The sequence below is a fragment of the Anarhichas minor genome, unplaced genomic scaffold, assembly GCF_050575085.1.
Source record: "Anarhichas minor isolate MPS153535 unplaced genomic scaffold, ASM5057508v1 ptg000014l, whole genome shotgun sequence".
Classification (NCBI taxonomy): Eukaryota; Metazoa; Chordata; class Actinopteri; order Perciformes; family Anarhichadidae; genus Anarhichas; species Anarhichas minor.
The window spans coordinates 7,702,049-7,725,255 of NW_027466460.1; the positions used below are offsets into that span (position 1 = coordinate 7,702,049).

The 23,207-nt window shown below is 40.8% G+C and overlaps 1 protein-coding gene across 2 annotated transcripts in view; it reads right to left on the reverse strand.

Moving 5' to 3' along the window:
• Positions 1-15,471, reverse strand: part of rnf24 (ring finger protein 24) — a 29,331-nt gene extending 13,860 nt beyond the window's left edge. The window contains exons 1-2 of one of the 2 annotated variants that reach the window (XM_076091297.1): positions 15,140-15,471; positions 676-825 (exon numbers count right to left, since the gene is read on the reverse strand). In XM_076091297.1, coding sequence (XP_075947412.1) covers positions 676-818 — 143 coding nt within the window. In that variant the 5' untranslated portion in view covers positions 819-825; positions 15,140-15,471. Of the gene's footprint in view, positions 1-675; positions 826-3,261; positions 3,451-15,139 lie in introns of those variants that run through there. The other variant, XM_076091296.1, reaches the window with a different exon arrangement.
• Positions 15,472-23,207: the final 7,736 nt, after the last annotated feature.

The window sequence follows — 23,207 nt, forward strand, 5'->3', positions numbered from 1 at the left end:
AGTATTAGTGTTTTTCCTGTCAATTCAAATCATAAAGTCGCCAATTGTAGTATTGCAGCTACCTTCTCCAAACTGTGCTGTTGTAACATTTTGACCTTCTGTGAAATAACTATTACCAAGACATACAAAAACACACATTTCGAAAAATTGAATTCAACCTCAACTAAAAGCTATTGTGACAATGACAATGTCTGCTGAATAGAAATGAATGATTATTTAATATTTAATTGAACTGTTTTGTATAGATTTCATAACCATAACAAATTCGGGGGGCAGTAGATTGTATTTTTATTTTCTTAGATTCCTAGATATGAAGTTTCCATTAGTATTAAGCCTTTACATTGAGAAACATCAGTACAACATCATTTTTACTGGTTTGAAAATGAGAACCCTGGAAGCCTAAAAATGTATTTCTTTAAATAGATTCATGTAACTTTGTGTTTTCGATTCTGGCAGCGCATGCGCAGAATAATGCAAGTCAACAAGGTTAATTAATATCAGATTGTTTTTTCACATACCACCATATTAATGATTTCTTTCACCCAGTAAGTAGACAATGTTGGCTACCCATGGGACCCCTGTATGACACTGTATTGCCACAAACTCACACATCACACACACAATAAGAATTGTAAGCAAAGCCAAATCCAAAGCTAACAGGTGCATGGGTGTTACCTTATTAAGTAGCAGCAGAAGAGGAGGCTGAGGATGAAGACAAAGATGGCTGTCCCAAACACCACAATGTAGATATTAAGGGGAAGATTCTGGAACCCTATATTTGGCATCCTGAAATTGTAGTGAGGGAAATCGGAGCTCATGGATATTCTGGATGGAGAGAAGACAAATGACATACAGTACATAAGAATTTCCACATAGTTGGACACACTCAGAGAGTGGGCAGAAAAACAACATGGGACAATATTGACATAGTATTATGATACAAAGTGAAACTGGAACTGAGGGTAATTAAGTTTGACTTTCAAGCTAGTTTTACTTTCAGTATTGCAGGAACATATTTCAGGGGTTTATTTTCAGTTTAGTTTTACTGTAAATGTTAAAGTTAGCTTCATCAGCATGTACACCATTTTCACTTCTTCAACTGTAGGTGCCAGACATCTTTTAGAAGCCAGATCTTTGTTGGCATGAGTATAAAAACACAAACAGCTTTTTGGGGGTTGACATAATAAACCACTACTAATGACATTTCTGTTTTTACATTTTTGTGGAGTAAAGTTAAAATAATATCAATCTGCATTAGTAACTGAAGGCAGAGGCAAAAAGGCAATATCCTAGAGTGGCATTTGAGGAAGAATGATGCCATGCAAAGTAGGGATTGTCTGTGTGTGTGTGTGTGTGTGTGTGTGTGTGTCCTAATATGCAACACAAGATTTATTTGAAGTGACAGCATATATTGCCAAAAAAATAGCATCCATATTGGAGCATCCAAATATATAATTTTCATCAAGCAATCTGTCACAACATGAGGCAAAAAGATACCCTTGAGCTAAAGATGCAATACAGCCTTGATGATCCTTTACTCACAGTGCTTCGATAGTTTTACATTTGACGTTTGCTTAATTTGGCTAGACACCAAAACTTCAAAATCTAGGGTGCAATATGTAATAAAAGGAAACCAGAAACCTTCCTGTGAGATTAATGGATAGATTATATTCTCATTTACATCTTCTATGGTTAACAGACAGCTCAAGCTTTGTTCCTACAGTTTTTTACAGCTCTCTTTGTTTTTCATTCCCTATTCAGAGAAAAAGGGTTCCTTGTCTTGCTTTTATTATTTAAAATACAATGTTTTAAAATACACACTGGTGCGCTTCTAACATAGGTTTTTTTTGTAACAAAACTGGCACAAAACAATGTTTACAAAAGCTACATTAACATTTATTTGACAACGTTGTATGAGCATACCTAGAACATTTGTTTTGATTCATAAAAGCCAAGGCAAACAAACAAGGACCTATTGGCCAAGTGCTCTTACTCAATATACCTAAAGGCACATAACTAGACGTGGCTACGCCTGCCCAGAGAAGAGGAGGAGGAGAGAGCAGGAATAACTTTGGCTCCTTTGGGAACCCTGTGGCCCTCCCCTTCACTAAACACCAAGAGCTTCATTCCTCTACACTCCTCTGGACAGTGGAAAGTTTTGTAGGATTTGCTAAGGCCATCGTCTCCTTCTTATGATTACACTACATGTGTATCACAGTGAAACCTGCTCTTTATATTATAACTATGGTGTCTCAGTATGGGAAACTCTCTCAGCATTACCCTCAGAATCCTCTATCTCCAGCCAGTATTTTCAGCCATTTAAAAAGGGGTTGACACAGACAGTGTCATCTGCCGTTCAAGATATATTCACCTCCAGCTCCAACACAAAGACAGTGTTCTTGGTAAGACACCTGGCTCATGATATCAAGGTTGACAGGATGAGTAACGTGAAGTTCTATTTAAAACATATGTTTCAATGTCTCACTATGACTATGACACTACTTCTGCCAACTCAGCAGCTACACTTTCATTTTACTATTATTTCACTTTTTGTATCACTGTGAAGAACATACGCAACCACTGATATGCAGGAGAGGAGGTGATGGTTCTTGGGCACAAAGGCCATATTAAGCCTGAGCTTCATCTTAGTTAGTTGTCCCGACCCGTGCGAATGTTTTTATGGGAAAAACAGCGTAGACAAAAGATGGATGCCTTCAAGATGTTGTGGATTGGGCCTAGGGAGTCTAAACGATGGCACTGAAATCGTAGGGTAACCCAACTGTTATAAAATTAAATAAGCCACGGCCATAAGCGTGGATCAATTCATTTTATATTTTCAAACAGCGCAGGCCGTTGATTTTGCCGACTCACTAGCGTTTTTTGACAATTAAATCAGCTGTAGACAAATCATGCAATGACTTTTTGATAGTCCTTGTTTGTCCAAGTTCAAGGCTCCATGCCAAACTCAATCCCTACTTCTCTCTCCGTCTTTCCCTCCAAACACAGCCCAGACAACACCCCCTTGCTTATATGAACACACAAATATGCGGCTACATGATCCTTTCACACAAACTACAAGCACCTCTGAAGAAAGAAACAAAGAAAAAATAACATCGCATTACTAGCCAAATACATTTACTTAAATGCTGCCTTTTCCCTGGCTAGTTTAAAAAAAGGACTGATGGCAATATTGCAAGACTAACAACTACATCTTATCTTATTATTGTTGTGTAGACGCACACATATTTAGCAAACACATACCCGAGTGGTGCCTTCATGCTGAAGAGCAGAGAAATCTGTATCTCTGTAACACAGGCCCTTGAGAAGTGACATAACGTCCTTAAGAGCCTCGTCAGTGGGTTGCCTCCGGTTTGGATCACAGCCCGTATTTGCCTCGTTCATAAAGGCTCCATGTTAAATTCAAGCCTCGCTTCACTCTCTGACTCCCTGACTCCCCACTATAACCTCCCCCTGCTTATCTGAACACATACACATGCTGTGTAGCCACATGCTTTCCACACACACACACACAAACAAACCGCTCTGGAGAAATTTGAGAGCAACACACCGGCAATCAATCCTAAACAGTAGATAATTAAGTACGAACAGAGGCCGTACTTAATTGTATGATTTTGAATAACTATTGATCCCCCAAAATTTAGCACATTTATAAAATACTGTTCAAAGCATACAACATGGATTGAAGTCCAAATTAAAATAAAAAATACTTGTGAACTTTTTTGCCAATATCTGATTATTTCCATGGTCAATTCAGCTTTGAGCAGCAGCTCCTGTAGCCCTCTGGGATATTTTTAGTCCATTTTTGTTAGCAGATCGGCTTTAGTGAGCTATGGCTCACCACCAGAGCGAACATGCACCTCCAGTTACTGCTGCACTGAGTTTTCTCATACATGTCTTCGATCGTGGTGGACATTATTGACAGTAAAGACAACATCAAGGAATGTGAAGAAAGGTTCAGTAGACTTCTCCTTTAGTCTTCTCCTTTAGTCTTCTCCTTTAGTCTTCTCCTTTTCTGTAACACCAGACATATGTTGTAATCTAGCAAAGCTATTTCCACTGCATTGAATGAGTGCACGCACAGACACTGACATTCATCTTTCATGGAAACAGTAACATTTCAAAAGCTACAAGGCTAGTCTGGTTCTAGACCACAAGCCGACTTGATTATTGTAAATTAGTCGTCCTGTGTTTGTGGTTCATGCTTTTTTCTTATCTACAGATAAACACTTCAACATGTCACCTAGGATTTATGAGTAGATGTGTGACTTCATTCTCTGCTCAGGGTGCCATTATTCCACTATATCTATACATAGCAAATTATTGTTTGCTGCTATAGTAATGCACTCAATTTTGGAATTTTTAAGGAAAAACCTAAATGAGCGACTGGAGAAAACATAATAAGTGCAAATACTTCCATACCGGCTGTAAAAGATGACGAATGGATAAATGAGGATGAAAGTTTTGGACCAATGTGTTTGACAGTGATATCCATCATAGTCATCAAAATACCAAATGAGGGAATACCTTTTTGGTGTTAGTCTTGAAAGTAGAGTTCAACAGACTTGCACTCCAAGGCCGATTGAAGCTAATCTGCCAGCCAGTAAAACAGCTTACTGAGAAAAGCATTATCTATAATGTCATCAGCCATGACATTAAAAACTGGCAATAGTCTAGGCTTAGCACTTGCATTGCTTCCTCGTATCTTCCTGCGCCATCTAAAAATACCTTGTTGTCGCTCTGCCTCTTTGAAACTGAAGGGCCCACTCGGAACAAAAGCCAAACTTTCACGCACCACTGGGTATAAAACTGTACAAACAATGTGAATGTACAGCGAGGCAGCACTGACAAAGCGGTCTCTACTGCACAATGACCAAATGCAATGTTATTGTGAACACATCTCACAGAGAGAATAATATGCTAGAGACCAAACAGCACTCAGAGAGAGAGATAGGATGACTTGGCAATAAACAGTGTCTTCTGATTGGAAAGGGCAGATGTGGTTTGCGTCACGTTTCTGCCACCAACTGCCTTACTCAATCAAACATTTTCACATGGCCTCACCCTGTTACATAAACAGAAACCATACCACGCACAACACATCATATTCATAGGATATGAGCATGAGTGGGCAAATCACTCTTTGCAGTCATTGTGCACAGCTTCCTGTGGTATGATAGAACAGAAATAAATATATTTTCAACTTCTGTGATATGAAAGACTGAGAAAGAGCAGAAGAGGGGGGGGGGGGGATGCGAACAACCCACGAGAAAGCTAAGAAGTTAACAGTTCAGCCTTGAAGTGCCGGTTCCCCAAAATTATAAAAAGATAGAACATAAAAACCTGCTCCTACCTGTTGTAGTGGTGTTTGGCCACAGAACTTTTGATTGTGTGCCCGCTGATCACAACTACACAGGCCCACTTGTTTTTATGTCAGTAGATAAGGACATGTTTGTGATGTTTGTTTCAAACTCCTGAGTAAACTATGATGCAATAAAATAGTTTTTTCAAGATCCTGCATGATCCAAAATGTATGCTTCAATAAAAAAAAACGTTTGGACAAGAATGGTAGCCGTACACAAGGAGACAGCGTTTAAACATCACAAAGAAGCCTGCAAATAAGTATCCAGAAAACTATTCAGCAAAAACAATGATCAAGTCAGTGAGGAACTTAATACACATCAAAATCACTCATTCGTCAGATATTTGTATTCGCTCTACTTCCTTTTGTGAAATGAACACAGGCCATTCAGCTACCTAAGATTGAGAAACACACAAGCTCGTCTGCTCGAGGTCGGGAGGAATTTCAACTGGCAGTATGTTTTATTTTCCAGTGAAGCTTCCATAGAATAAAGTTATTCAATGAGCTACTGTTCCTCATGTGTGGGAACTCCTTGCTTCATCCGAGGATAACATCACTCCCTAACTTAGAGAAGCAAAGACAACGCCGCTGTGTAACACCGTAATAGTTTCACTATTACACCACTGACTGCAGAACACTGCCTCTGTCCTTGCTCAACCATTACGTAACTAATTAATTATATAATGCGATGACTGTAGAGCTTAATCAAACATAATGAACACAGCAGTCCTCCACCCATCAACCTCCCAAGCCCTCTTCTATACCTTACTCATAATCAATAGAGGCTGAACCATTAGTAAGTAGAAACATCACATGGAACTTGGACCCATGATATTTCACATATTTGTCATGTGACGAAATAAGTTTCAGGAAGCTGCTGAGTAACACTGTCATTGGGTTTTTTCCAAGGAAAATGCTTATGTTTATGTTCATATGCATGAACATAAACATAAACAGGTTAATTAACCTACCCTTGTCCTCTGCAATTTTCCAAAATAGTTATTTACCATATATATCTTTAAAACATGTATTAATTTTTATTGCCTTGTTTTAACACAACATCAAATATCAAATTCCCAACCCCAAAACCTTAGCTCTCTTCAGTAGTTTCTTATGATCAGCCCACAACATCACATTCACAAGATGCTGTCCGAATGAGAAGTGGAAATTTCCACTAGCAGCCACAGCCAGCCGTGAGATTTGCACATCTGAAACTTAATATGCCAAAGGGCAGCAACAAACACCGGGGCCTCAGAGGCAAAAGGGCTCTTCAAAACGTACTGGCTGTGGTAAGTGAAAGGCCCACACTCAGATGATACTGAACTTGCACACCAAACTTTCAGCAAATTGAGTGGGGGAGGGTTGTGGGGCACTGGCCATTCCCATATTTGACCGCCCATCAAAACATAATTGCTCCTAGTTAAAATGTTTTATGACAAGAGTGGCTAGTTAAATCATCCTTTCAGCTGGAGGGGAGGAAAAACAGATCAGGTACAAAGGATACAGCAGTCAGTGAGGGGTGTAGAAAGCTTTAAAAGACTCCTTTTTCTGTTTAAAGTGTGCAACAGTGTTACTTCCTGAGAGGAATGAAGATGACAATATTAATGATCACACACCCCATTACTTATGAAAGTAGCCAACAGTGTTTCCACTTCAGACCTAAAATATGCATTACAAAAAGCTTGTTTTTCCAAAGTTGGACCAAGTTCTACAGTAAGTAGGTCGCTGTAACTATAACTCCAGTTATGGAGATGTGGGAGGCAAAGGACTCGAGTGGAGCTGCTGAGGTTAATCTAATGCCGGCTGCTGATAGAATTCCAATTACTGGATTTACATATAATGCCACTCCATGTACCATCAAACACTTATATATTCACAAGCATGCATCTAACCGTGTCAGGCATGCAATATACAGTACATGTTATCATGATGTTTATACAAAATGCAGTCATTTAAAAGCTTCTTCTCTCACGCGACAAATGCTCAGTGACCTGCTGTTTGTTTGCTGATGGGGATTTATGTTGTTTATCATGTGTCAGTGACTGGTCATCCCATACATGCAATCTGACTTTACTGCAAGCCTTAAAGGCACGTGAAATAGACTCAAAATGTCATCTATTTTGGTTATATTGCAATTGCTTTTATTGTTTCTGTTTTTTATCACGTAAAGTGTCTTTGAGTACATTTTAAAGTGCTATACAAATAAAATGTATCATTATTATTATAGTCAAATTGTAGATTTGGACCAACGTCTATATCTATGCTAAGCTACTACCAGTTAGCCTACTACTAACACTAAAGACAATCCATATCTACTTCATAAAAGAGTTTATCCATTAATATATTTAACTAAGATAAGTGATAATATTAGAAATAATAACAACCCCAGCCTTAAGTTTTAGAGTTGCTTACTTACTGACCAACTGCGAAAAAAGTAATCGATTAAATGTTATACAAAGCTTTGAAAAAGAAGGAAATTTTCATTTGTGAGGCTGTTACTAGACAAAGATTTGTATGATGAATGAATTGACTAAACAAGCATCTGTATTTTTGTGACACGCAATTAATCCCTAGAATAGTGTCTGAGAAAGACTTCTCATGATGTAATTGGGTGGTTCAACATGATCTAAATGGGACCTAAATCAAAAGAGTGTCATGACCTTTACTATATTTGCTCTCTTTCCCTCCCCTTAAAGCCCACCGTTCCACAGTGGACTCTGATTGTAACACAAGCTGACACAAACAAGAGGAACTGACACACACAGCTGTCTCATACTAGCACTCTTGTCTCCCTGTATCCAGTGGCACATTTTTCTGGAGTTTCTTTTTTTTTTATACCCTCAGTGCTCCACGTCACCTCATTAACTATAGCCATTTGACTGTCAAACCTTTTTTCTAAGATTCTTTAGTAGCCAGTGCCACACACACACACCTCTAAATCAAGAGTGCTGAGTTAATTCATTTGAAAATGATCTTTTCCAAATAGTAGCACTGAACAAGATAATATTAAAATTGTATCAGGCCTAATCCTCTGCTATGTCTTTACACAGCTGCCCACTTAGAAACAAGACCCTTGGTCTGCAGTGTGCAGAGTCGCATCACATGTACTATTAATAAAACCTGTAGTCATGTGAGTGTAAGTCATGCTGAAACATGAAAACAACCTGAACCCATTATAAGTCATCACTTCCTGGGGTTATCAGCTACTAACATGCAGGTAATAAACAAATAGTTTAAGACTAAACGAAGCATGCAAAAGTGTCATGTTCACAAGCTATGACCGAATCTAAAATATTAAATTGTTTATTTTCTAGTGCAAACATGCTTTCTATGCCTTCTCAGGGAACCTATTTTCAATTTCAGTGGTGCATTACTTTAGTCAGTGAATTTGAGAAATGTGTTTGCGTTGGACAAGCGCCTTGTGCTTGAGGCCAAGAGCAACAACAGTTAAGATTATGATTAGTGGATGAAACTAAAAAGTAGCATGTAAAAGTAATAAATATAAGTGATGTCAAAACGTTGCCACTAACTGCTCTGCATCAGGATAACACGGAAAGAGGCCACTTATTGGTGAACCATGAATGTACATGTAGGCTTTATACATGACCCTTTGCTTGCTTTTACAGTTCCCCACACACGTTCAAATGGATTTTACCACATTTACCATGGACTTGCTGTGTTCTCTAATGTTGGGGTATCAATATGAATTCAATATGTTTTCAGCCTACTCTAATTGTATTTTTGTGTCACTGTGCATGAGGCGATATCATGCATACCGTATGTCAAATTATTTGCGCTGGATATCGTTTAAAAAAAATTGCAATGCAAGTACCAATACCAGTACGGCTAAAGTGAGACAGATGGATAAATACCAATACAGTAGAGTACTTCATTCAATACCCATCTTGTGAATGGAAGCAAACAGCTGGGTGTGCGGACGACATGCTCGACTCACAGTCCATCTAGCTGCATGAAGGATGCAGCTTAATGTCAAACAATAGTATAGTTTTAGTTACTTATGAAATGAAAGGAGCCCTCACCAGAAGACTTCATTAGTGATTTTTTTGTGGAGGTTTATTATAATGGAAACAAACCTAGGCCACAGCATCTTATTTGCATTTAAGTCCAGCTGACAACGCTCTCCACAATGGTTAACCACTGAAGGTCAAAGTCTTGTGGTCAACCACAAAAAAGATATTTCAGTTTTTTATGGTTTGACAACAAATTAAACAAGCTACATTTAGCCACCAATAAGAAGGCAAGTGCTAAACACAATATTGTGTAACATAGAATAAAATCACCTTAGGTTCTTTCCTACTAATTTTCATATTGTACCTTCATTATATGTGAGAACTGCAGCAATTGAAGGAGTGTAAAGGAGGACTCCTGATCACTCACGTCGCAAATGCTGTTACAGCTCTGCCACTACTATCCTGTTTTTTCCATCTCTCACTCGCCTAATCAGTTTATTCAGTGCACCTGCCAGTCACACCCACCTCATCAGCTCATTACTTTCACCTGCTCACTCTGCTGCATCCACTATTTAGACCCCAGTCACACACACACTCACTGCCAGATCGTTCTCCGCTTTCATGCAAGACCTTCCAGTGAATACCCTTGGGCTGATTCCCCATTATCGACCCTGCCTGTTTTGGACTACCCCCGCCTTGCCTCTGCCCTGGTAATTTGAGATCCTGCTGCTGTTTCCCTGTGATTATTCCACCTGTTGTGTGTCCAGAGGAAAATAAAGCTTTGATTTCAACTATCCAGTTTGTCTGTCGTACTGCTCCTGGGTCCTTACCACACCCGTTACAGTACGATTGGGCCATAACATGGATCCAGCAGACGACACCACATCACAGGCCCGGTTTGTGGTGATCGAAGAGGCGACACGAGACCCTGGTGGTCACCAACACCGCCGAGGTTCGCCACACCCTGGTGAATCAGAACCAGATTCTCACCATCTTGATTGACCAGGTACAGCAACTCACGGCAGCCACAGCTCAGACCAACACGGCGTGGTCACCGTCACCTGCTTCGGTCCACTCTGGAATTGATCCAGCGCGGTCTCGGAGCCCCGGTTGGGGGAGCCAGAACGTTATGCTGGGGATCCTGAGGGTTGCAACGCATTCCTGATGAACTGTTCCATCCTGTTTGCGTTGCAGCCCTGCACCTTCATGTCAGAAGACGCCAGGGTGGCGTTTACCATCAACCACCTGACGGGGAGAGCTCGCCTGTGAGGAACGGCGGAATGGGATCGTCGTACTCCTGCCTGTGCTTCCTTCTCCGACGAACTACGCAAGGTTTTCAGAGTGGTGTCCATGGGACCGGACGTCACCGGAGGGCTAATGAGGCTTCAGCAGGGCCACCGATCTGTCACGGACTATGCCATTGATTTCCGGACCAAGGCACGATTAAGTTCATGGAACATGAACGTATTTGCTCGGTCTAGCAGATTACGTCAAGGACGAGCTAATCGCATTCGAGCTACCCACATCTCTGGACGGACTTATCGAGAACCACCAGATTGGATCACCGCATCCAAGTCAGGCGGCTGGCAAGGCGCCGGGAACAGTCAAGCCAGGGGCAACCTTCTCGCTTTCCTCGTGCTACAGCTCCGGAGTACACGCCGACTCAGCTGCTTCCTCAAGAGAACGAACCCATGCATGTGGGACGTACTGGACTATCTACGGAGGAACGAGAGCGGCGCCGACGGGGCAATCTCTTCATGTACTGTGGCCAGGCGGGTCATTTTGCTCACAATTGCCCGTTAAAAGCCCGGGCTCACCAGTAAATAAGGAAGTACTAGTGAGCCGAGCAGTTTCCCGACCCTCCGTCTGTCAACGACCACTTTTCCATGCCAGCTACTACTAACCGGGGGCTCCCATACTATTTCCACCTTCCTGGATTCTGGAGCAGACACGTCTATTATGGACGAGGAACTCGTTACACAGTTGAGGATTGACCGAATACCTCTTCCAGCCAGCGCCCTGGACGGTCATCTTCTGGGCACGGTGATGCACCAAACCGTTCCGGTCCACAAGCTGCTGTCCGGCAACCACCACGAGACCATCAGCTTCCACATCCTGCAAACCCTCACATCCTCCTCATTCTGGGATACCCCTGGCTGCGTCGACACACTCCTCACATTGACTGGACTACGGGGGCTTTTCGGGGTTGGAGCCAGTCCTGTCATCTAGTCGGCCTGAAGCAAGCCGCCATACCACGAGGTGCCTCGCTCACCAATTCCACGCCTGAACTTACGGGGGTTCCCGCTGAATACTTGGACTTTAAGGAGGTTTTCAACAAATCCAAGGCCATGTCTCTGCCTCCCCACCGTCATTATGATTGTGCCATTGACCTCCATCCTGGTACGTTCCCACCTAAGGGGTGCCTTTATTCCCTGTCTGCTCCTGAGAGAGGCGATGGACCGTTATATTAACGACTCCCTGGCTTCCGGTCTCATACACCCCTCGTCCTCTCCCGCAGGGGCTGGATTTTTCTTCGTGGAGAAAAAGGACAAGACTCTCAGACCCTGCATTGACTACCCGGGCTTAAATGGGATCACGGTTAAGAACCGGTACCCCTTGCCACTCATCGCAATGGCCTTCGAGTTACTTCAAGGAGCCACCATCTTCTCCAAGCTCGACCTCCGCAATGCCTATCACCTGGTCCGGATCAGAGAGGGGGATGAGCGCAAGACAGCATTCAACACACCTAAAGGACATTACGAGTACCTTGTGATGCCCTTCGGCCAACGCCCCTGCCATCTTCCAGGCCCTGGTCAACAACGTGCTCCGGGACATGTTGGACCGCCACGTATTCGTCTACCTCGATGACATCTTTATCTTCTCCAAGAACCAAGAGGAACATGTGCATCATGTCCAGTCCGTGTTTCAACGCCTACTGGAGAACTCCCCGTTTGTGAAGGCGGAGAAGTGCGAGTTTCACGGTTTCATTCCTGGGATATATTGTTTCCCAGGGCAGCATCCAGATGGACCCCGCTAAGGTTGCTGCTGTCACTACCTGGCCTGTCCCAAACTCCTGCAAGCAGCTTCAATGTTTCCTGGGGTTTGCCAATTTCTATAGGAGGTTAATCGTGTGTGTGTGTGTGTGTGTGTGTGTGTGTGTGTGTGTGTGTGTGTGTGTGTGTGTGTGTGTGTGTGTGTGTGTGTGTGTGTGTGTGTGTGTGTGTGTGTGTGTGTGTGTGTGTGTGTGTGTGTGTGTGTGTGTGTGTGTGTGTGTGTGTGTGTGTGTGTGTGTGTGTGTGTGTGTGTGTGTGTGTGTGTGTGTGTGTGTGTGTGTGTGTGTGTGTGTGTGTGTGTGTGTGTGTGTGTGTGTGTGTGTGTGTGTGTGTGTGTGTGTGTGTGTGTGTGTGTGTGTGTGTGTGTGTGTGTGTGTGTGTGTGTGTGTGTGTGTGTGTGTGTGTGTGTGTGTGTGTGTGTGTGTGTGTGTGTGTGTGTGTGTGTGTGTGTGTGTGTGTGTGTGTGTGTGTGTGTGTGTGTGTGTGTGTGTGTGTGTGTGTGTGTGTGTGTGATCAGTTATGTCATATTTGACTATTTAACCTTTGTTACCCAATCTGAGTTAAATTAAGTTCCTTACACATTGTAAGTAATGTTCATTTCCATCTTAACTGGAAAACACCTTAACTGGTTACTGGTATTAACACATTGACGGTATGAAATGACGTTCCCTCTACTGCCATTGACTAGCAGGCATTGTATTGGGGTGTTTACAAGGTGTCCATCGTCAAAGTCATCTTAGTATTAGTAATCACAGGGGTGTATTTTTATATTTGGTAATGTGTGTCAACACACACAGCTGACCTCTTTTCTGAGATTGTCTAAAGACCTTTTACAGAAGTCATCTAAATACCCCAACAACTGATTACAACAGTGAAGTCAGAGCAAGACCAGCACCTTGCTGTTACAGAAACCCAGTGTTACACCTTCATGAACCCTTGGAAAAAGGTTTGTATGCAAATGAAGGGCAGGGCTCAATTCATTCTGACAGGAAAAGGTGCACGAAAAGAAATTGGGACCATTTTTATTGCCTCTCAACATGTTGGAGGCGAACCGGTCGGCTCAGAGTTATTGGTGCTAACAGTGAGAACTACAGTGAATGTGCTGACAGAGCGAACGGGGCTACTGCCGTGAGCTAGCCAGTGGGGCATGCTCACGTGCACTAATATGCAACAAAAGCATGCACCTCCTAAGCAACAACTGTAAAATAATATCTAGATAAAATGACTCCAAATATGATCTGCAGTGCTCAGATCTGTTTCTGTCAAAATGTGTGTCTTTAACGTTTTAGCTTTTGGATGTTTCCTGTTTTTATCTATATTATAAATGCCTAAAATGCATGATAGCCTCCAACATGTACAGACTTGTTTAATTACAATACTATTTGTATTTGAAGGAGCATTTTCAAAAAATATAGCTTTCAAGCTTTGCTTAAAATTCAGAAGGACTGCAAATCCATTTCTACTCTATTTCGGACACAACAATGTACAGTCATGTATACAAGGCTACGTTATCACTCCGAGGTCGGTGCATATATACAATGTAACACATTTGAACATTTGGTGCAGTGCATTGTCCACTACATAGCCTACTTAAGTTCAAGGCTCTAGCTAGCCACCTAACCAGTCAACATACCTCTTTTCAACAAAACCATACAGAATGCATTTGCCTCAGAGAGCATATGACACACTTAAATGGTGGAGGAAGGCTAAATGACTGTTCAATATTGTGATTTAGTATATTGGGTCTACAGTTACTATTAACATGACTGATTCTCAGGACATTGAAACAATTGTCTCTGGGCATCCTATTTGACAGCTGCTTCCACAGTAAGCAGTCATGCAAACAAAATGAACATGATTTCTGCCAGTATCAGCTATGCATAGTTCACCCTGCTTGCATCTCATGCTATCAAATTGGAGAGCATAAGCACTCATCTTCTACTCCATAAACCTCCGTCTTCACAAACGAGTGCACGATGGCATACACATGAACCTAAACAGTGTCATACATAGCAGTGCTGTCAACTACACCCACTAAAAGGAGAAGCGTGTTGCGTGTTACAGCCCACACAATGCAGTCAGTGTTGACGGAAACACAGAAAAAGCCCCACTGTTTCTCTGCCATGCGTTTTCACTGAGGTCATCACTGTTTGGCTATAAGTGAGTTTATGTTTAATTAGCTAGGTTTAAACCACGGTGGCTGCTCCTTTTCTGTGCACTGACATGATGATAAAGAACGAAAAATCAGCGATTGTCCCGGTGATATTGCATCATTGTGCTGAGTTGACTTGTATCCTGTCATTGGGCGCTATGAGAGCCTATTAATAATTCCACCTGACATTTCCCACCGTTACAATCAATGCATCTTCATGTTTTAGGTCAGCTGCTGTGGTTATTGTGTATTACAGGACAGGAGACAGCTGGGCGTAGGCTCGTCAGCTAGCAGCGTTAAAGGCTAACCGTGGCTACAAATGACAACCAAGGGTCCAAATTAACAGAAGAATAATGCTATTAAATAACGTTAAGTCAATTCACAAGCATGTGCACATCCCTTTACAACGCGTGAATGATGTTGTATAATGGCTCACAGGCTAAACTAGTAAACAGACTACATGTTTGACTGGTCTTGAGCTATAAATGTGACAGAATCAGTGCGTAATGCCAGGACGCATCCAACATAGCTAACAGTACCGTTAGCAGCTAAGGATAAGGTAAAAAGGGGACCATCCACTCACCGGCAGTTCCCTCAGTCCCAATAGAAGCTGTGTTCTTCTGCTGGGTATTTCTTCACACACTCGGGGTGCAAGAAGGGCTTTAAAAAAGCGACAAAGTTGACCCAAACTGAAACTGGCAACATGCACCGCCTTATCTTCGCGTAACCAAAGCCCAGCTGCAGGGCGACCTCATCACACAGCCTGTGATGTTGACGGTGGTGAAGAGGCTGTGGTCAACGGGGACCTCGCTGAGTGGGAAGCACAGGCAAAAAAAACGACGATAAATAAAGAAGGTGGTGGATAAATGTATGTTGTTGGCAGGGAGGGGAGGGGTCCCACCAAGGGGAGGGGGGGAGGGGGGGGGGGGGGCTTCCTCGTAGTAACGATTTCCTCTCGATAAAAAATCCTTCGTTGGCAGTGGAAGTCGTGGTTGGCAATCTGCACGGCTCGCACGTAAACCTTGGCTAGATTCCACCTCCTCCCAGTCAGCTCAGCATGCACAGACCGATGCGGGTAATGTCGCTGGAGGTTTTGAGTACGGCCTGTCCGAGGGGAGTGATGCTTAGCGTGGGAGAGAGGGTGGGAGTGGCGCACATGGTCACGTAGCTGATTTTGCAAGTGAGTCTCAAAAAAAGAATAGTTTAAATTAGAACCAATACTGGTTCATGAATGGTGATACAGGGATTCTCCAGTTTATTAGTCAGTACAAAATTAAAGAAAATTAAGAGAGATTTATTCATATTTGTGGCCGACAACAACATTCTACAGAAATATAAAAATAATATAAAAGTACTAATTAGGCAGCATAGAATAACAATATGAAAGTATCTGCCAGAGAATATACAAGAACATTTTTTTTAAAAGCAAAAAATATACTGTATGAAATAATATGAAAGTAGGATGCAAACAATTTACAACAACAAATTAAACATTTTTTATATAAAAAAATAAATATAATTTGGTAGAATATCAAATCCCTGCACTTTAATGAAAGTAAAGTAAATACATGTTTGGTAATTGTGGTATCATTTTGATTAGGCAATGATCTAATGACTATTTGTCTCTATTTCTGTGGTGGAAGAAATACTCAGATCTTAAAGTGCCACAGTGTAAAAATACCCCATTGTAGGTAAATGTTCTGCATTTGAAATACTACACTATCAAGAGTACTTGTTATGCAGAGAGGTCACTTGCATAGTGGTAGGTTGTTCTATAATTGGTTCATTAAGCATTTTAATATAGTAGTTTGTTGAGGTGGAGCTTTTCACTTTTTTATATGCTGTTTCTTAGTGTAATCTGTAAAAGACATGATATTTGAACGTTGAGAATACATTAGCAACCAAAAGTAGCTCTTATTAATGGTTTATCATCTATAAAGCATGTGAAAGAAAATGCTCCTTAACCACCTTACATCACCTTACATGTTTGTAATCTCTGAGGTGTACTAGTACAAAGCAAAGGGGCTTTTATCAAACAACATTTTGCACGTTTTGTGGTGTGAAAAAAATACCTTACACATTTATAACAACAAAATAAATACATAAAATGCATTTGTTGGTAGAGTAGGTTTGTCCATTGACTCCAAAATAGAATGAGCACCTATAAAAACTTGTGTCAGCTTTGAGAGACTGTGGAATCATGAGTTGCCTGGCTTATGTAGACTCATCCATACACAGACAAAGTATCATTTATCAGCTCATGTAACAAGCTCCACTTCTGAGAGTAGCACTCCTCTGGACCGTCGTGTCACTCTCTATATCTATAAGTACTGAATTATAGTCCAAGTGTTGTCTTGGAGGAAACCTTGTTATCTAGAGTAATCGCTCATTGGAAATCTTCTCCACACATCTCATTAAAATCCTGAATTTCTCTAACCTGATAATCAGACTGAATTAGATGTTTGTGGTGATACAGATGTCTGGAACTGGGCTAGAATATCTATACTTCATTTATGCTCAGTTTTACTTGTCTTTTACATCCTTACTGTATCTGTCAATAAAAACATATTGTTACATTTTAATATGACTTTTTCCATAGTAACATTCACTCAGTCATTCTTTACATTGTAACATACATATGTGGTGTTATCAAGACTATTGATGTTCATCATTTATAATATCAATCAAACACTTTCTCATGGTAACTGACAGTTAAAGGTGTGTGAGTTTGGTGTGACACATTTGCTGAAACTCACCGGCAATTCCCAACACAGACACACGTTTCAGCACTTCCTCCTAAGAAATATGAATACCGTATCCAGGAAGCCACACTTTGGCCACCCAGCCCGGCACTTCATTTCCTTTGAAAGTAGTGGAGGAGCACGACCATTCCCCAATGCACATCACTATGAGCGCATGTCAATGAGGTGCGAATGACAGGGTTGCATTGTGAGATGGGCACAGAGTGGGATTGCCATGTGACACTCCTGAATGGGCTGCCGGGGGTTGGCCGGGGGGGGGAAGGATGGCAGCAATCACAAAGGCCCATTGAGGGATTGCAGACTAGGTACAAGACTGGCACTGGTCCTCCTTCCCTTCCATGGGATGGCAGGAGGAGGCTGCTGCTTTGGTACTGACTGAATGGAGGAATTATTTCTGAGGAATTGGAGAGAAGAGGTTTATTATCACCATCTTACACTTCCTTCAGTCTGTTGATGACCATTATGTCCACTGTACTATTCTGCACATGTACTATTGTCTTGTGTGATTTACCACTGCGTCTTGTTCATACAGCCCACAATAGGATGTTGTGTTTTCAGGACTACAAAAGCATCATAAAATTACACAAAATGAGAATCGTGGAAACATCACATACTGTTCGACTCTGCCACAGGCCAAAGTAATAGCTGGTCTTTCTCAGGGATATACTGTAATTTAATTCAGTTACAAAAATGAATGGTCGAAGCAAAACTGATGTCCAACATTTTCTGATATCTCGCAATATGCAAAGCAAAGATTTTCTGGACAGCGGTTCACTATGTCTGGTAAAGTTGGTACTATTTGTAAAATGACAGCCTGTGCACAGAAGATGACTTGTGTTTCAGCATGGGAAGAAGTATATGAAGACATTGCACTCAATCTCAAAAGCAGCAGGAATTTGTTCAGTATATTCCTCGGGAGAACTCACTGTAATAGCACAACACAATCAAATAGGCGTCGTGCAGTTAGTGTAATACAAATACAAGAAGAAGATTGCAGTTTCTTACCGCCACTATATAATTCAGTGACATCCTCATGTTTTTCAGGTGTTTTAAGTTTTTGTACAAGCAGCTGTTGGCCTGACAGAACAAGCTGTCAAACCTAAAAACCATTCACTTTGTTTTGATTTGCAGGCCATCTGTACTGTATGTTAACATTATGTGTGCACTGTTCCAGCTCAGGAGAGACACACATGAAGTGACAATGTGTAACACTTGACTGGCGCTTTCATATTAAGACACTTTATTGCATTATTTGCTACCCTCTAGTGGTGATCTTGGTGCATCACATTTAGATCAAATTGCTTCAAATTCCAAAGAAGGACAATTTAAAGGCGCAGTATGAGACATACACAATAGTTAATTGAAGTGAAACAGATGAGGCTTAAGACCTGAAGATTAATAAGCAGGAATCCTACATGAGACCTGAAAGGTGTCTTTATCTCTACCGCACACGTTAAGTTATGTGGTATATTTCCAACCATGTCACGTAAAGAGTCGGGGGGAAAAAAAAGGTTTTTGTTTTCTTCATGCCAACTAACTTCTTTGTCTTGACTGAATAATTTCCATATTTTTTGTTTTACTGTTTTTTTTCTGTTTATTATCTTGGTTAATTTTAGGCTAAGATTGAGTCCTTGTGGGCTGACTAGAGCTGGCCTGTAGAGGGCATTTTAGGCTTCTGTGGAGTCTGGTGAAAAGGATACCTACTCCTGAGCATTTACTGTATTACAGATGTCATGATTATGTTACAGGTACTGCACTAGTGTATTTGTTTCCAGGACTCTCCAAAATAGCATTGAAGACATTGTAGCTCAGTCAGAACACTGCTGCTAAAGTTATTACTGGGACAAAGACAGCAAAGCCCATTACTGCACTTCACTGGCCTGCTGAATTATAAAGGGTTGATTTTAAAATGTCATTACTTGTCTATAAAAGCTCCAAATGTTAATGAGATAGCCTTTTGCTTGTAAACATTATTCAGAAGTTGCTTAATTAAATTATCACGACCAAAATATTCCACTTGTCACTAATTCTTATTCAAATTTGTACTACTCATTTCTGCAACATTTAACTGTACTGAAACTCCTTTAGCTACATATGTACTTTGTTTTATTTTACTATCTTTTGGATTTCATTTTTAGGTTGTGGTCTTATATTCACTTTGAATTGTTTTAAATGTGCTTCAAAAAAATAAATGTGCCTTGACCATTTCAAATGAGACATTATGCTTCTAGAGAAGTAAACTGGGTGTAACTTAGTTGCTGATACAGCAAAACACCACAGTCAAACAAAACACCACAGTCATGACTTAAAAGCATGACTTCCATTTTGGGGCGCATGGCTCAAATCCACTTATAAGTAAACAAAAACAAGTTTGTATCCAAGAGCTTGTCAAAAGAGAACTCCAAATGCTAAAAGGGTGTGTAGGCTGCTACATCTTCCAAATACAGTGCACAAAACGTGTAGAATATGCAAATTATAAACTGGAGTTTGTATTGTTGTTGGACATTTGCAATGCTAATTAAGGCTAGAAAAAATAATCATGCTGCTAATTTATGGTGATACGGTTTCTTCGAGTTCCCTCAAGTTTGCACTCTCAAAAAGTCCTCTGCAAGTTTCTAGCTGTTTGATACTAAATGTGAGTGTTACAGCAATTAAATAAAGTTTTGAGTTCTTAAAAACATGATTTCCTTTTTAGACTGTATTGTTCTATACATTCCCCAACAGATTCTGATAAAGCTGATTCTGATATGGTGATTAACTATGGTTGATTTTCATGCCATACATTGTGTATAACTGAATTACCTGTGTTGTGATAACAGAGCACTGCGGTCACATTTACGTTAGCTGATTGGTTATGTTTCAGTCCAGCTTTACTATGAGTGGCTCATTGATGCGATACTGTACCTCACTCAAATGGCTTTCAGTTTTGTAGTAAAAACAACTACATCATTTTAACCCAACCACCATTTCTGACTCTCAAAGCTTACCCAAAGCTTACTGAACACAGGGTGTATTACAGTGACATAATGTTGCACACAATACATGTTTATAATCCTGAACTACTTTGGCTGTATTTTCCTATTTCATACCAGTTTTTAGAGATGTTCCTTATCACTTTAACAAGATTGCTGTTGTTTCTGACTAACTTTGCCTCAGAGGCTCAGAGGAGTCAACATTCTTTCCACTACAATTCAACTCCTGCTGATGTAGTTACAGATCAGCCACGGACAAGACAGTGTACAATGTTTACCAGCCTTCCTGGAGAGAGTCAGCATCTCCTGCAGTCTGTGTGTGACATTTAGAATCAGCAAGGTTGTGCGGCTGCAGTGTATGTTTTGTAACAGGAGAGATCCACGGTCACATAACTTGCCTAGTTCTCCCAGGGAGACACATATAGCAGAGTCGCCTGTGACGAGGCGGCGTATCCAGTGACAAACACAGGCGAGATGGAAACAAGAGTGTGTTTGCTGACCTCTCATGGAGCAAAGTATGGAGGAGTGTTGGTGCAAGCAATGTATTGCTGTACTGTAGCTATCACTTGCAAAACAAATAATCATTTGCAAAATAACTGCAAGTGTATTTTTGAAGCAGCGCTGCTACCTTCTTTACATCGTGTCGTGGTAACTTCATTTGAAAAGGAGACTGAATTAAAGTCATTATTATGCACAATGTAATTCCTGTAGAAATAAATATTTCTCGTTACTTGTCATCTACAATAATATTAGTTTTCGTAGGATCCTCTGACAATCGTTCAAAAACTACTTCCAACTTACGCTAATCAATATTTACATGTAAGGCCTCAAAGATCAAATGACTGTGCAGCGGTCACTCGTAGAATTATCACACAACTTTGCATTTCCCATCTGCAGATTTGAGTGATTTGGGCTCTTTCAACCTATTGTTTTGTTTTTACTTTATTGTTTTGGTTCACTCTTATCCGTGTTGTTTTTGGTCACGGCAGACATTTGTTTTCTGCGCAAGAGCTCGGGTAAACCCACTGCTCAGCACCAAACGGCAGACAGATATAGATAGGGGCTAGCTGGTCAATATAGTGGAGAATTTAGCAACTAAAGAGCCACATATTTTTCCATTAAGAGTTGGTGGAGACCAAAGCAGAGCTAAAACAGATTAAATACTGGACTCATATTCGTTAGGTGTCCATAAACACAACTCCAAATGAATGCTTATGTTGCTCTGTATATACTGGATGAGTAAATAAGCAACTCTTTACTTTACATGGTGATAATATGTCAATGTTGAGTTTGCAGCTTGTTACGCTGCCCCCGAAGAGGCCAAAAATGAATTAATGTTGCCTTTAAAAAAGATCACACGTACATTTTATTAATCGCTCATCTTTAACAAACAATGATTGAAAGAAGTATTAATAGCTTCAGGTCATAGAATGATTTCATCAAGGCGTTGGTCTCTCATCCCTTTCCTGGACTTCTAAAATATCTTCCACATGTGCACAGGTCAGATCAGAGGGTTATCACTCACATCCCATTCATGTCCTCACTGTAGGACCACCGGATGAGACACAGCAAAGGGCCTGGACAATAATGTAATTACCATGCGTCATTTTTTTGTTCTTCAGGTCAAAGATAAGGCAGGAAGCTACAGTATATTTATTATCCTGCCTCTCCCTCTTCATGTCTATCTTTGTCTGCTTCCTACCTCATAAGAACTCAACATTCACTATACTGCCTCTTTTTCCTTTGCTGTGAAGTCCTTACTCATACGTTCCTCAGTGAATTCAAGAAAGCAAGATTTCTTCATTGAAATAATTTGTATGGGGGAGTTTGTGGCCACATGCTTCCAAAGTAGACTTAAATCACTACAAGTAAAAGTATGATTTCTTCAAGTTTCTGATGTGCAGATTATAAATACAGCTTACTGTTTTACATATAATAATGTAAAACAGTAAGCTGTTATTTTATACCACAAATTGAAAAAAAAACTCTGTCCTGGACTCTTAGGCAACCAGTGGTAACTCCAGGAAGTCATTGCAACTGCACTCGTAATCCCACATAATGCACATAATCCTATGACACCATGTCAAACATGTCATAGTCTCTGGTTTCTGTATGGAATCAACAAATGTGATAGCCATTGGTGCAAATGTATTTCATAAAATGCCTGTCTATTTCTTTAAATCTTGCCTTCATTTCCTTTACTTTATAAATACATTTGTTTTTCATTCACTTGGAAGAAAACAGCTTGTAGCAGTTTTAATATGTTTAGCTCGTCCTGGAAAGTTTGATCAGAAGACAGTGACCATCTTTGTTCTCTCCATGTGTACAAATCAGCAACTTCTGGACCAAGTTTTGTTTCTTTTGAATACCTGTTGAATCCATTGTTTTGCATTTTCAATTGTCCTGTAAGTTTGTTTCCTCCATCAAACCTGCGTCCTGTGCAGCCTGTTCCACTGATTTAGACAGAGAAGTGGAAATGGACCAAGGAATTGAATATGATGAGTAAAACAAACACCCAGACAGACACACAACAGTGGCATGAAAACAAGTGCAAAAATGTGACAGGGAGGTCAAAAGCCACACATTGTCTTTACAGTGGAACCCTCTAAAGCCTAAATAAGCAATATAAAGACAAATTGGAAAAAAGGAAAAACACTCATGAGTAAAAAATAACAGAATATAAAGGAGTGAGGAGAACGTTTTATAAACATTGTTACCACTCAGCCTTAAGATAACCTACTTTGTCCTTTGGGCCATTCTGTGTGAACGGCAGCTTACTAGTTAACATTTGTGATCGAGAAAGATTTGAAAGTAGGAGGAGGGGGGGGGGCATCATATTCAGTGAGGGGGGAAGCATTTGGCCAAAACTCTTTGTGACAAGGCTCCTTGTTACACTATAACAACAGAAAACTCAGAC